Source organism: Stegodyphus dumicola, chromosome 11, assembly GCF_044657685.1.
Source record: "Stegodyphus dumicola isolate Sdum_Otavi_A_Nest chromosome 11, ASM4465768v1".
NCBI lineage: Eukaryota > Metazoa > Arthropoda > Arachnida > Araneae > Eresidae > Stegodyphus > Stegodyphus dumicola.
In genome coordinates, this window is record NC_140778.1 from 109,935,715 (window position 1) to 109,950,262 (window position 14,548).

Here is a 14,548-nt window from a genome sequence, read left to right on the forward strand (position 1 = left end):
TCTGTCTGTTATATATACGAGGGCTATCCAGAAAGTAGATTACGTTTTGGAATAAAAAAATAAACAAAGTATAGGAAACAAATTTTATTATATACAGATGAAAGCCACACTCAAATACTACTTTTCTACATAGTCACCATACAAATTAAGGCATTTATCGTAGCGATGTACGAGCTTGGAAATTCCTTCGTCGAAAAATTCGGCCGCCTGCGCCTTCAACCACTTCGTTACCTCTTCTTGCCTTCCATCTTGCACAAAACTTGTGGTAACCAAGCTTTTCGCTGATGATTTCGTGCAACAAACTTCGCGAAATTTGTGGAAAACTCAAAGAAAGTTCCGTTATTGTGAAATTTCGATTTTCACGGACTTTAGCATCGACTTTTTCGAGAAGTTCGGCGGTCACTATGCTGGGTCTCCCACTTCGATCTTCGTCGTGAACATTGGTTCGGCCATTTTGAAATCTTATGACCCACTGACGCACTCCACCTTCAGTGATAATGTTGTCCCCATACACTTCACGAAGCTGCCGATAGATTTCTATCGGTTTACAGTTTTTTGCAGTCAGAAACCTTATTACTGAGCGCAGCTCGCGGGATTTTCAATTAACGCAGACATTTCAAACCGTCACGGTATCTGAACAGAGCACAGCACGAACCTCTCACTAGCACGGCTAGATGCAGACTGAGCTGTGCAACGCTCTGACCCCAAGATGGCCGCGCTAGCCCCGCCCCTAGCGGACACAGACGGAAACGTAATCTACTTCCCGGATGGCCCTCGTATATATATATATCCACTCTGTTACTCGGCCTGGTGAGCTCAATTTTTTATTATTATATGTTGGTAAGTTGTGCATTTTTTGCTTTAAAAAGATTGAATTGTGTTCTTATGTTCTGGTTAAGATTTTTATGGTTTAGTTAATCTGCATGCAATAGTTGTAGAATTATCAACAATTTAAAAGTTGTTTAAGTGAATTTAAGCCTAATGAAGCCGCCATTGTGTACACTTGGATCTCTTGGTAGAAATAGCAAATTAAATCAGTTTTTGGCACCAACTTCAGTGTTTTTTTTTAGGGAGTGGGACCAAAAGTAAACTCTATTTTGTGCACCAAAAAATCTGTTTTCCTGCCCGCTGGCCAAATTGCTTGTTTTTGCATAGAAACTCTTAATTTAAATTGTAAAAATTGATTATTTTAACTATGTTTTGTGTTTTATGTTTCGCCGTACTTTTGAATTTTTAATGAAGATGTTTTTAAATTTATGTGTTTTTGCCTTGCTATGAAGTGAGAACTGAATTGAAATGAGAAATATATCTCTAATAAAATTCAAGGAAATAAGTTTAAATGAAATGTAGCAAAAATGTGTATAATGTGATAGGCCATACAGGGGATTGTGTGTGTATCAGATTTTTTTTTATTATGATTTTATTGTGAATGTGACTGTTTAATTTTTTAATCTGATGATTGGTTTTTTAAACATTTGTGTGTATATATTAATCTGCTTATCAAAACAGATTTTTAAATCAAACAAAAATTTTAAAATATTTGTTCTGTTTGTAGGTCTTGATAAACGAAGTCGAAGATTGAGGGATTTGTGCGAAGCAAAAAAGTTGTTTGTTCGCATAAAAAGACTTACTAAGGAAGAAATTAAAACATTGACTGCAAGGAAGCCAGTGCCAATTCCTCCTATTAGTGAACCTGATTCTGATGAGATATGTATATTATCTGAAATAAAAAATTCTAATTTCACAGAAAGAAAACCATCTGTGGTTGGCGGTATAAAAACACATTCGGCAGCTTCTGAAGATAGGACTAGTTACCATTCTATGCTTTCAAGTAATGCTAGAAACTCTTCACAATCAAGAATTTCTTCTGTGCCTCTGAGATATCAATCTCATTTTTCAAATAGTTATTGCAAGCCAGGTTCCAAACTTTCTGTGATTCAGATACTTCAGAAGAAAAATAATTGTGTTGACTGTAAAGTACTTTTGAGGGATGTGAACCAATTTATGATAGAATACCATGGTGATTATTATGTAAAAGGTACAAATATCCATGTTCCTTTTTATTCTGATTTTTTACATACATTGAAGTCAAATAAATTAACTCTTAGACGATATGAAAACAGAAAGAAAAGTGTGTCTTCTACAGGAATAAAAAATGATCATGCCTATCATCTTCTACCTTCAGGAGTTACATCTTCAAAGTGTGAATTTGTACGAGAATCACATAGTTTTCGTTTAAATGAAAGTACAAAAGGGGGGAAAAGTAATGCAACTGAATATTATCCAATAAATAAAACTTTGAATTCTGCATCAGTGTCACATACAAATTTGCTTTATAGCTCATCTCCAACTTCACCTGCATTAAAAGAAAGAACGAAAAATGCGAAAGCTGGTATTTCTTTGAAAACAGATGATCCTGCATCTGAGAATATACCAGTGGTGAAAGAAAGATACATTGTCTCTCGATGGGTTTTTCATTGCTTTGGATGTGGCCACAAATGCATCTTCTACAAAAAGTGTTTTATGGATACAGCTGTTACTGAACATATGCAAATATTTCATTCTGTTTCTGATCCTGAATCTTTCCTTTCATCTTATCTGGATAGTGTCAACCAATGCTGTATTATAGAAGCATTTCCAGGTTATAAAGGTAGTTTCATCGGTTAATTTTTTGTTTACTATGTTTTTATATGGATGAGTTGAGATGATTGAAATATGTATGAGAATGAAAAATGTTGAAAAGAATTTGAAAAACGTTTCCACATGTATGTTATTTTGAAAGCTGCAAAGTAGTGTTGGCTTATATTTAGATTTCAGTGTGAAAGACCAAAATTTTTATATCTGCAGTTTTTTATTATTATTAATGTGAGAATATATATCAGAACAAAGTTTGAAATTTTCTAATATTTAAGTACAAAGTTAGTATTTGTATAGAATATTATAGTTTCATATATATTTATTTGTGTGTTATTTAGAAAAAATATTACTTTCGAGTTTCTGAATAGTGATATCACTTTGAAATACGCATCTCAACAAATATATTCAGAAATAAAATCCAAGCTTAATATGGCTTCTGAAAAAAAATTAAAAAGGCTAATTCCCATTACCTGAATTTTACTAATATTAGTCAAAGAATTCATTTAATGGGAGATACTGGTGTAATATATATATATATAAATCAGTAAAATAATTCATTATATGAACTAATTTTCTAATGTTAATTTTAATTAAAAGAAATAATCTTAAAGCTGTACTATTGCAGCAGATGTACGATAAGCTGTTATGGAAATGCAGAGCTGCTTATATGTCTGTAACCTATTATAGTGGCTTTCAACATATATTTCTCTAGTACAGAGCCCTCAACCAGGAGGAATGTGGTCAGTCATTTATTTACTCGTCAGGTGTAGTTTATGAATGTATAAAACTACTTTTATTCAAGTTTTGGTATTTATTCACATTTTCTTGTATAATTTATAAAACACAATGAAAAGTAATCTAAATTTAAATAAATGTATGGAAAGAAGGGGGAATGAATGATAAGAGAGGGCAGTGGTAAAAGGTGCCTGTTGCAAAAAAAGGTTGAGACCACTGGTATAGTGAGATGGGAGGTATAATCTCAAGCACAAAGTACTTCAGTTATAGTGTACTTCGATAGCATATTGTTACTTGAAGTTATTTCTGTATATAAACAGCTTTTCATTTTTACTATACAGAATTAATGCATTCAGCACATTCAAAAGCATGATTTTTAACTCCAACTTTTTGGTATATATACTGTTCTATATGTTTTGTGAATATCTTGTGTAAAATTAATTGATGCATTAATTTTTATAGCTAAAATAACATCTTTTATTAAAACTTAACACAGTCGACATCCAATTTTAATTGTTCACTCCACTCCTTTTTCAAATTATGTTCTTCTGATGTTTCTCGCAATATATTTAAAAGTCCCCTTTTTTTCAGATTGTGTAATTTATTTATGGCATCCAAATGAGGTTTTTTTCTTCTTCTTCTTCTTTTTTTTTTTTTTTTTTTTTTTTTTTTTTTATCTTTAGGTGACATTTTATAGAATCTAATTTCCATTCATCCTATTTTCGTTCTGCACTAAATTCGTTGGAAATTTTTGCTTCAGCACAGGAATATGAACTTTCATTTCCTTCATTGTATTTTAAAAATATTTCCCAATTGAATATTTTCTTTTTTATTTGAAGGTGGAGTTTCACATTCACTAACTTTGAAAGTCATTCTTTTTTAAATTACGTGCAGGATTTTTTACTTTTAATATTTTCGTCATCATTTAATTTTTGTTTGAACATGTTTCATTTAACAATTTGCTTTAAATCTTCAATATTTGTATTTCGAAAGAAACTATAAAACAAGAAAAGTATACAACTGGAGGCTAGTTATATGTTACGCTCGATGGCATTACAATGTGATTGCGACCAGGCACACTGTGCTGTACCCATACTAACACAAAAATGAACTCCTCTCTCAACATAAAGCAAACCAAACAACCGCTCAATGACGTAGTTGATGTAAAGGAAAGAGATTTCATTTGACGTTTAAATGTTCCTAGTATATGGTACAGCTTTGGCGCAGTTTTGAAAAATGTTGGCAAAACCAAAATGTTGTGTTTATGTTTGTCATCAAATTTTTGGCAATCGCAAAATGAAGCATTACCATAAGTTTGTATTGACAGAAACTAAACTAAATGATAGTCTGAAAATGAGAAAACTGGAAGTACACAGTGAGATTCAAGAACAAAAGCAAGTATTTAGAAATTTAAAGTAATTTTTAACATACTGCAGAACAAATAAAAAACAAAACTTACTTTGGTAGTAAAGTTGCATCTATTATCCATTGAAGCATGGCACATTATCGTTCTAGCTTCAACTTGCAAAAAAATTTCATGTTTAAATATTGATATCCAATACACTGCCCATCATGAACAAAAAATACGCTTCCAAGGGTAAAAAGTCCTTATAAATCAATGGAACTAAAATTTTTTGTGCTCACTATTTCGCTAAATCTCATATGCACTGTATAAAAGTTGCTATAAATCGATAAAACTAAAATCATTCATGGGCCCGAATGCAAAATAGCTATATAATCAACAACTTGACAAAAAATAACAGTTACCCATTATTTTTACTGTAAGTAGAAACCCATCTAAAAACTCACTAAAATCGCTGTCACAGAATGTAAACTTTATCGCATTCTGAACTTCGCCAAGTCTCGTGTGTGGTGTATACTAGGTTTAAACCCTCAATTAAAAAAATTTTTTTTTACCCTTTAAATTTTACTTTTATTTGGAGGGAGGGGGAGAAATTTGAATTTTTGCCATTTTAGATGCAATTCTTTTATGAAATAAAATTTTAATAAAGTGAACAAGTCCATTGAGTTTATCAAACAAGTCCAAAAACAGCTGCGTAACTTTAAAAAAATTAATGCGCGGCCGAGGGAACTTTATTCATAGTAGTATTAACTAATACTATTAATATTTGTGCATAATCCCTGAAATCATGTTTTTTACTATTAAAGATAAAAGTAAATTTCTATTATTACTTTAAAGCCTTTCCTATGTCTTTAATAGAAAATTTAGGTAAAATTATGTCTCATCTAGGATTGTATTAATATTTTAGATTCAATAAAAATTAGAGTTGCTTCTACATCACTTAACATGGAATTCTCATATATCTGCATTTCCATATTTGCTTGTTAAAAAAGGGGCCGGAAAAGAACACTACATGCATAAAATTCATATTCTTTCATTTTTGTGCTAATTAGCATGTTTTTTATGCATTGAAGTAGATTAAAACATGCAATATTTAAATTTGTGAAAATTGTGCATCGTTTACTTTTATGTATAATCAAAGTGTATATATTTTTAAAGTTTATTTTTATTGTTTGCTGTGTTTTAAGTTATTTCTGCAAATCTTATTAATGAATTCTTTCATGTATTGTGAAGTGAGCCTGCTTGATTTGTGACTTTAGTTTTTCTCTGTCTGCTTAATGTATTGTAATTTATTATCTGTACTAGTATTTTGCCTGTAATATGCTAATGTTTTCAGTTATATTTAACTGTATTTTAAACATATTTAATTTCAAATAATGAAGCAAAATGTTGGTAATGGATGAGTTAAATAAGTAACTCTACCATATAAATTTCTGTATATATATGGTAAAAAGATTTCAAAAACCCACTATATTTCAGAAGCTCTTAATAAAACAGCGTATAATAGTATAAGGAATTCATGAGTCATGCAGAATGTGAAGCTTCTGCATGTTATAAGAAGTGTTTCCTGTGTGGTTAGATGAATTTTTTAAAGAAAGTGTTCAAAATGGTTTAAAATATATTTGTATTGTGGAAAATTATACTTAAACAGAGTAAAAGTCTAGTTTTTAATTTATTTCTTAGCTGAAGATGTTTATTTTTAATACCACTTGTATTGTTAAATATGTGCATAAATTGCTTTAATATGATTAAAGGGGGAAATATGAGAATTATAGACACTCTTCTGAATTAGAAGAAATTCATTTATGTCTTTTAATATATTTTTTAATAACTGTACTAATAATTCATAACAATATCATAATTATATCTGTCCCTAGAGAGCCCTTATATGTTCATGATATAATATATCAATTTGGTGTTTAATTTGGCAATAAAGCAATTGTACCAATGAAGTAATCCCAGGAAATATAAAAAAATTAGTGTATAAAGAAATATATTTAGGTTAAGTTATTTCATGAAAGTAGAAACAGAAGTCATACTCTGTTTTTTGTTTTTTGATGAATCAGATGACTTATGTATTGACATAAATTTCTTCCATTGCATGTTGTATAGGTAGCCTAATGAAATTTCTGAACAGAAATGTAGTTTTTAATGCTCTTGATTGTAGTAGGAAAAAAATAGACATGAAGAACTATACTTAATATATAAATTAAATAATTTTAGCTCATGAGAAGTTTAAATCATTGACTCATAACACAAAGTGTTTTGAAATCCCAAGGAGGTATGGTTTATTGGCATCACTGCTGTGTAGAGAATAAACTAGTTAAGGGCTATCCTTTTTACAAAAATTTCGATCTTATTACATACAAAGGGCTGCATATCATTGTTGAAGCCTATTGTGAAATTAACTTGCAACAGGATAAAAAAAAAATAAAATAAAACATGTAAAGAATAATAACAAAATTTTTTATTCTCCCTTACTCTTCATATTGAGAAGCTATGTGACAAAAACAGAAGAGTACAAAACCTGTAACTCCATTTCCTGGGATGCTTTTAGTCAAAATTGGGATTTAGCTGAGCATATTATGTGCTTTACTTTTTTTATGTAATCCAGTCTTATTTAGTTTTTTTTATTTGCTGTTTCTTTAACTTCTAAATATTTCTGTATCTATTGCTTGGAAATTTATCTATTTTGTTTTAAATAGTTTTACTTTATCTATTACTCTTTAATTTTAATACCTCTGAAATATATATTAATAATTTTAATTCTTTATAAAACAAAATGAATTTTGTTAGAACTAAGAAATATATCACTTAAATAGATATTTAAGATAATAAGATGTAAGTGAGGTGCAGGTGAACATTGAGAAGGGCTGCCAAACTATGAAATTATTCATGGAATCTCTTTTTTTCTCAATATTGTATGTACAGATGCAAGTTTAACTTTTTAGTTCTAATAACAAATTACCAAAGATAAGCCTCTTCCAGGCAACACCATGTTGCATTTTCATGCAGGGCAGTGCCTTGCCATATAAAATATCAAGGTGGTTATATGCTTAGCATGATCCTTAAATCAACGTCATAATGAAGATGAAGTGAGAACTTTGGTTAATACCATGTGATATGTTGTGTCCAGAACAGATTTTGAAGATGTGTTGAATCAAGTCTAGTTAATGTTTTATTTTTATTGTCCAAAATGCTTGGCTTGCTCCAACTATTCAGATGGTGAAGTATGTGAGCTTTTGCTTCAGATGTAAAATTAAAGTGTGAAAAATGAAATATTAATTTGAAAATATTTAGAAATATATATATTGGGCACAATTTTAAGATCTGCTTCATATAAAAATCTGTCAATATGGTTCTGATTAGAATCATTTAATAGTTTATAAATCAGGGGGTACAAAAAATTGTATTAATTCAATTCATATTTATTTTGAAAGATAATGTTGTGCATGCTATATATAAAGAATTTACAGACTAAAAAGTAAAATATGCTCATATTTAACATTTTGTTGTTGTTTGATATGAATCGTGAATTATTTTATTTATATACATCTTAAATTCGGTATACTGTGTTGCTAGAATGTAACGTGGAAATAAATTTGCACTATTGATAACTATTTCAGCTTCTGGTGCTATAAGACCGTTGGTGTCTCAATAATTAGCAGTCCAGTATTTGAATGCTTATTTGATGGAATTGAACATTATAGTGGGTTTAAGATGTATTCCATGGGATTATATTGATATGTTTTTTAATTCATGTTGCTGCGTGTTTGAAACTGCCGTTATATTAAAGATCGATAAATATATATGGGATTTGATGAACATTGTTTTAATATATCAAATTGTGTACATATTACATGCTGTCATAATGTTTTCATACTTGTTCAGATAGTTCCATTGCAGCTCATTGTAAATTCATTTTTGTGAATAGTCATTCATCTCAGAAATAAAATTGTACTTTTAACATACATTCATGTAAAAAAAAAAAAAAAAATCTTTTAATTTGAATAAATCTTCCATTTGGTACAATTCTGTTTCAGTTTTTACAGTTTTAGTTAAATCTGTTTAAAATGTGCTGTTGTGCATGTAAAAACTTACTGAATATAATATACTGGATAAGCTTTTATCTGCTGTATTTGAGGAATTTTAAATACTTAGATACAAATTCTCTGAAAATAATGAGTTCCTTCTGTTCTAATTCCTGCTACAAATAGGCAGAATTATTAAGCAAGATTTAAAATATTTGCTACTGCATATTTTTAAATTCATTACCTTCAGCATTTGAGAGGCAACTGTTGGTCACCTTTTATTGTATTGTAGCAGTTCAGGGTTAGAGTACTGACTGAGAAATGGCATTATGAATTACTTAAGTTATTTGCTTTCAAGTGCAAGAGATTAAAATCAAAGGAGTATATATAGCATTCATTAAACATAGATATGCATCAATAAATGTTATATTTAATTTTAAACTAGTGAGAAAAGAATAACTGAAGAACTGTTATTATTTGAATATATTTTATATTAAAGTTCTTTATAATACATTATGATTATCTCAGTTTTTCATCAAGTTATTTATTATTTATTGCAGAAAATTTAAATTGGTGAAATGGGAAGGGCGAAGTAAGGTTTATACACAAATTCTTTAACTTTTATATTTAATGTTATATTAATAACATGTATTCATCTATTATCAAATCATATTCACCTCTATCAGCATCAGCTATCAAATGTTCCAGGACTAGTGTAACTGTACAAGAACCGTAAATCCCCAGAACGCAGTAATACTTGTATTTGGAAGGTCGTTTATATGTTGTTGCTTATGCTCACTTGTCTGACATAGTCAGCCCAAGCCCACGAAATTCCTTGTAGCAAGGAGCACTAGATTACGCCTGCCGTTGGTAACAGCTTTGAGCACCATTCAGGTGACAGTGCGATTTAGCTCAGTTCGTCCCCAATTTTGATGGAAACCATGCCAGGGGGGGATGGTTCTGAGGGTCTTCAACTTTTCACCCCTTCCACCAAACCACACAAGAGGACTTGCTCCGCATATTTAGAGTGCCAGGCTAATCTTTGGAATATGGTAACAGGTAATTTGGCGACATTTTGGTAAGGCAATAAAGGTTACTAGCTAGGACTTTAGCAGTGTACATGGATAAAGCCAAGAGTGTGTGCAATGCCATTTTTGTGCAATTCTGGGATGTTTTTTTAAGTGAAAATAGGTCGACTTGTACATGGATGATACCGTGTATGTGCAATTTTTAAAAACGTGGCAAGCAGTGGGCGATTCTGCACTTTCTCCCAATTTTGCACCTAATCTTCGTCATGATTAAGCACTTTTGTTCTATAAAAGTTCTAGCATAAGCGTAATTCGGCTAACAGGTTGTCGAAAAAAAATGTTGAGTTTTAAAAAAAAAAAAACGACTTTACTTCGTGAAAACAAAATGGCACCCAAAAAAAAACTAGCAGGGTTGGTTGCCAAGTTTTCGCCAAAAAATCGCCAAGTTACCATAATCCGAAGATTAACGAGTGCCACACCAACACTATACATTTACAAACATCCGTGCCTTCTCCTGGCCCTAAGGCATGGCAGTCAGCGACACATACCACTATACAGGTCGTTTATATACTCATGTCCCTTGAAGTCGGCATTATTTAGAAGTAAGTGGTTGTCCTTGAAACACGCTATAAAGCGTAGCTGTTAAATTTTTGTTGATATGGAGCAGAGCATTAAAAATTCTGCTTCAAAACAGGCACGGAAACACACGAAATATTGAAACAAGTATATGTTGAGGAATCAGTAACTTGTTTACGCGCTTTTTGAGTGGTTTAGCCGTTTTCGCGACGGCTGTGAAAAAGTCGATGACTTGCGCACTAGACAGCCCTAATCCGTGCACACGCCAGACACTACTGAGAAAGTTCGTGAGTTTTTGACTTCGAATTGCCAATGAACTAAGCATTTCCAGGAGTTTGTTTGGAAGATTTTGGCACAAGACCTAGGAAAACGCAAGATTTGTTCCAAATTTCGTACTCACTGTTTATCCAAGGAACAAAAGTAATTCGGAATGGACTTGTGCATTGAGCTTATTGACAACACTACGCTGGCTCTACGTTCCTCGATCGAATAGTAACGTGAGACGAGTCTGGTGTTGCCAATATGACCCTGAAAGTAAGTGAAAGTCGTGTCATCTGCGTTAGCTAAACATCTTTTCCTGTGTTACATCTGCTCGTCTCTACTGAGAGTACCGCTACTGCTGTTTTCTACTTTCATTGGCCGTCTGCTGCTGTGCTGTATGTCGTTTGCTTACCAAAACCGAAAACACTTCGATTTCCAAAATCAAGTGAACGTTAATCGCTTTCTTCGGTAGCAAAAGACTTGTCGGGGGCACATCATGAATTTGTGCCCCCAACAAGACGGTTTTACGTAGACTTGGTCAAAGCACTGTCAGTGGACAATTTTCGCAAGGAGTTCAAAAGTAAGACCTCATTTTCAACAGAATGAGAGATGGCTGTTTTTGCATAACAATGCCTGGCATCACATTTCTTTACCTGAGAAGTAGTTTTTGGTCCATCATGGTCATGAAGATGCAGCATCCTAAGTTCCAGACTTAGCACGGGCAGACTTCTTGCTTCCAAAACTGAAAAATTTACTGTAAGGAAAACAATTTGAGGATGCTGAAGCCATCAAGAAAAAGGTGACGCCCACATTAAAGTCCCTTCCGAAAGGTGACTGTAAAAGTTGTTTCCAAAACTTGCACAGCCAAGCACAGAGGTGCATTACGTATGTATTTTATGTCACATTTTGTGGAATTATTAGATCAGGTCTGGAAATAAATGGTCTCACCTTTTATGCTGTTATATTTTTTTAGTTGAAGATGTTTGAAACTTAGCACCTGTAACTATAGTATACTCAGTTTCAGTTTTATCATAGTGGGATTACATTCTAATGAACTTTAAATAATTTTGGAAGAAAAACTCTTTCCATTTAAATGAACAAGATTCACTATAAAAGGGGAGATAAGTATTTATCGCTTCAGATAACCGATGCATTTTGCTAAATGACTTGTCTGGTGAATATTGCTCTATGCAAGGTGCCCACCAAAGGAGTCTCAGATTTCAAAATTAAAAATCTTGAAAACTAAGACCGGTAGAGGAATACAATAAATGGTATATTTATTGTGAAAGCTGTAAGAATATTTTACAGAAGTTTCGACATGATAGTTACAAGAGCTGCCAACAGATGGTGCTGTAATTGCAATATATAGTGCATATAAATAGCGTTCCAAAATACGTAAGCGCGATCCCCCTCATCTGATCTACAAGAACCAACCATTAAGCTCATTTAGCAAAGTGTTGCTTCTCTTGGCTGAAGCAGACAAGGTTTTCTAGTCAGATACTTGCGTATGAGCACTACCCCAGTAGAAAAGCATTAAACAATTTTCTATCACGTATGAAGTTCTCGCAATTAGCATGTGGTGGAACTGGTTGATCCAGGCTATTTAGGGAATTATATGATATAGCATATCTTAACAGAAGGATACTTGAGCATTACATCATCTTCAGGACAGGATGAAGAATGGCAACAGCCGACAGAGAGAGGGACGCAAAGCCAAACTACCGCTAACCAAACAGGGCTAAAAGAAAAACTGCAAGGAATAAATGCAGAGTGCATGTGGTGAATCTCAAGTAGAGTTAACGAAAGAAAGAAATGTCAGTATCATAAAAAGTGTGTTTACAATAAAATGTACATAAATAGCAGATGCAGCCCAGATGCATACTACAAGAAGATATTAAATATGAGCAGTAACACACACATATATAAAATATATATAAATACATATATATATATAAAGAAGGCATGACGTGAGACATCTGAGGACCTCAAGCGGCCTTTTACAATTAACATGACTATTGTAGTCATAATGCAGGACAGGAATTGTGGGATTTTGAACATTAGAAATTGAATGAAAGAGAAACTCAGCCAATTTAGCCATGCAGTTTTGAATTTCTTGTATTTTAAGTTCATGGTGAATCGTCGAGTTCCTGATGAACCATCATCAACCCATCACTTCACAAAGTGTAACATTTTGAGAAATTTGCAATCTTTTCACTGAGGTATTACAGGCAAATGTGAGTATAGGACTTTACATGGTTTTGTAAATATGTAATTTATTATCAGTGGAAAGAATGCTGTTTCAAGCAATTAAGCAATTGGATGTCAAGTGTAAATTTACGCACAAGGAACTTGGCTAGAATACGTGTGGTGTAAGGAGGACTTATTTGGGACAGTGATCTAAAATAACACCTAGATATCGGGCTTGCTTAGTCCGGGGGACTGTAGTGCGTAGTCCAGAGGAATGGAGCATTGAGGACCCTTTCCCCCCGATTCTGTTCACCTAATTTTGATGGGTGTTGTCCATCAAAATTAGGTGATGAACTGTGCAAAGTCATTCTGTCACCTGTATGGTACCCAGGGCTCTTGCCACGATGAATTTTGTGGGCTTGTTCTGATTTTACTAACAGACAAATGAGATAAGTCACAACAAAACACACGCAAAAATTGTATGTAGAGAACAAGGTAGAATAAAATTTTCGAATATAAATAATAGCAAAACTAATTCTCAAATAGCTGATTTATGCTTCACACTTCTCTAGAATTTAAAGTGCAATGAATTTCGCCAACATCCTGGGTGTTTGCTTCACTTCATATTCGCTTCAATTCGAAAGTCACCTGAGACGAGCGAGTCTGATTTGCATTACGTCTACGAGAGCTTGCCTTCTTCTCCCATCCATATTCTTTGATTACACCTTCAGAGTCAAACTTCAATCAAAACCCAGATGTCTTAGACTTATTCCTTGCTCCTAGAAACTTCCATCTCACCACTGGTCATCAATGATATATAATCAAAAATTATATGAAAATTTTAAAAACAAATAAGCCATATAGTAGCCAAAATTATATACTACTTTTATTGAAATATATTTATTTGATAAGAAAGCATGAAAATTCAGGTAATCAGCTTTTCATATGTTAATATTGGTTACTTAATCCCAGTTTTAATTCTTGCCTTCTATCCAAGTATCGCCTATTTTCAGTTGTATTTACCATAAATATTTACCTTATTGAAAGATGCATCTAATTTACGTAAAAATTACTTTTTTTTTCATAAATTAAATGGTTCATCCAGGCTATTTAGGAAATTATACGATATAGCATTCCATTACCAGACAACTGTAGAACATACACTGTTTCAATTTTTATTCAGTTTTCAGCTGTCCTATATAAAAGACAAACATTATTCTACTTACTTAATTATTTAAAAAAAAAAAAAGTACTCTTCTGTTATTAGAACCAGATTAAAAAAAATGTATGTAAGTGGTGGTTCTGGCAGCAGCGGAGTGATGGGGGTACCTATTTCAGGCCCTCTCGAAGCCTAACCTGTACTTTTGAGAGAAAAGGGGAAACAGATTCATGCTGATTTAAAAATAGAGGAGCTTAATGTAAATGAACAGTATAATATAATCAGTTTATATATGTAATAATAATTTAATGCATATAATTAATTATTGTATTAATGTATATAATAATTTAATTAAATGTACCTAATACACCTTATTTATTTTGCACTTTTAGTCTGAATATTACCTTTTCTGTCCTGAAATCCGCAAAATCCTAAAATCTGCACAACCTGTGGTCCCAAGCGTTGCGGATTTCTGGACTTCTACTGTACTATCCAGGGCAGGTGCTTTCTTAGGTTTAAGATTTCTGATAACATCAGAGATCTCGGACATTGTTGTGGTGATGGGTTCCTC

The 14,548-nt window shown here is 32.3% G+C and overlaps 1 protein-coding gene across 6 annotated transcripts in view; it reads left to right on the forward strand.

Annotated features, from left to right (window-relative positions):
• The window catches only part of LOC118183989 (uncharacterized), a 54,971-nt gene extending 45,715 nt beyond the window's left edge, over positions 1-9,256 (forward strand). For all 6 annotated transcript variants that reach the window (XM_085827087.1, XM_035353622.2, XM_085827085.1 and 3 more), the window contains one exon: positions 1,556-9,256. In XM_085827087.1, the coding sequence (XP_085683213.1) occupies positions 1,556-2,667 (1,112 nt within the window). In that variant the 3' untranslated portion in view covers positions 2,668-9,256. The remainder of the gene's footprint in view (positions 1-1,555) is intronic.
• The last annotated feature ends 5,292 nt before the right edge of the window (positions 9,257-14,548 follow it).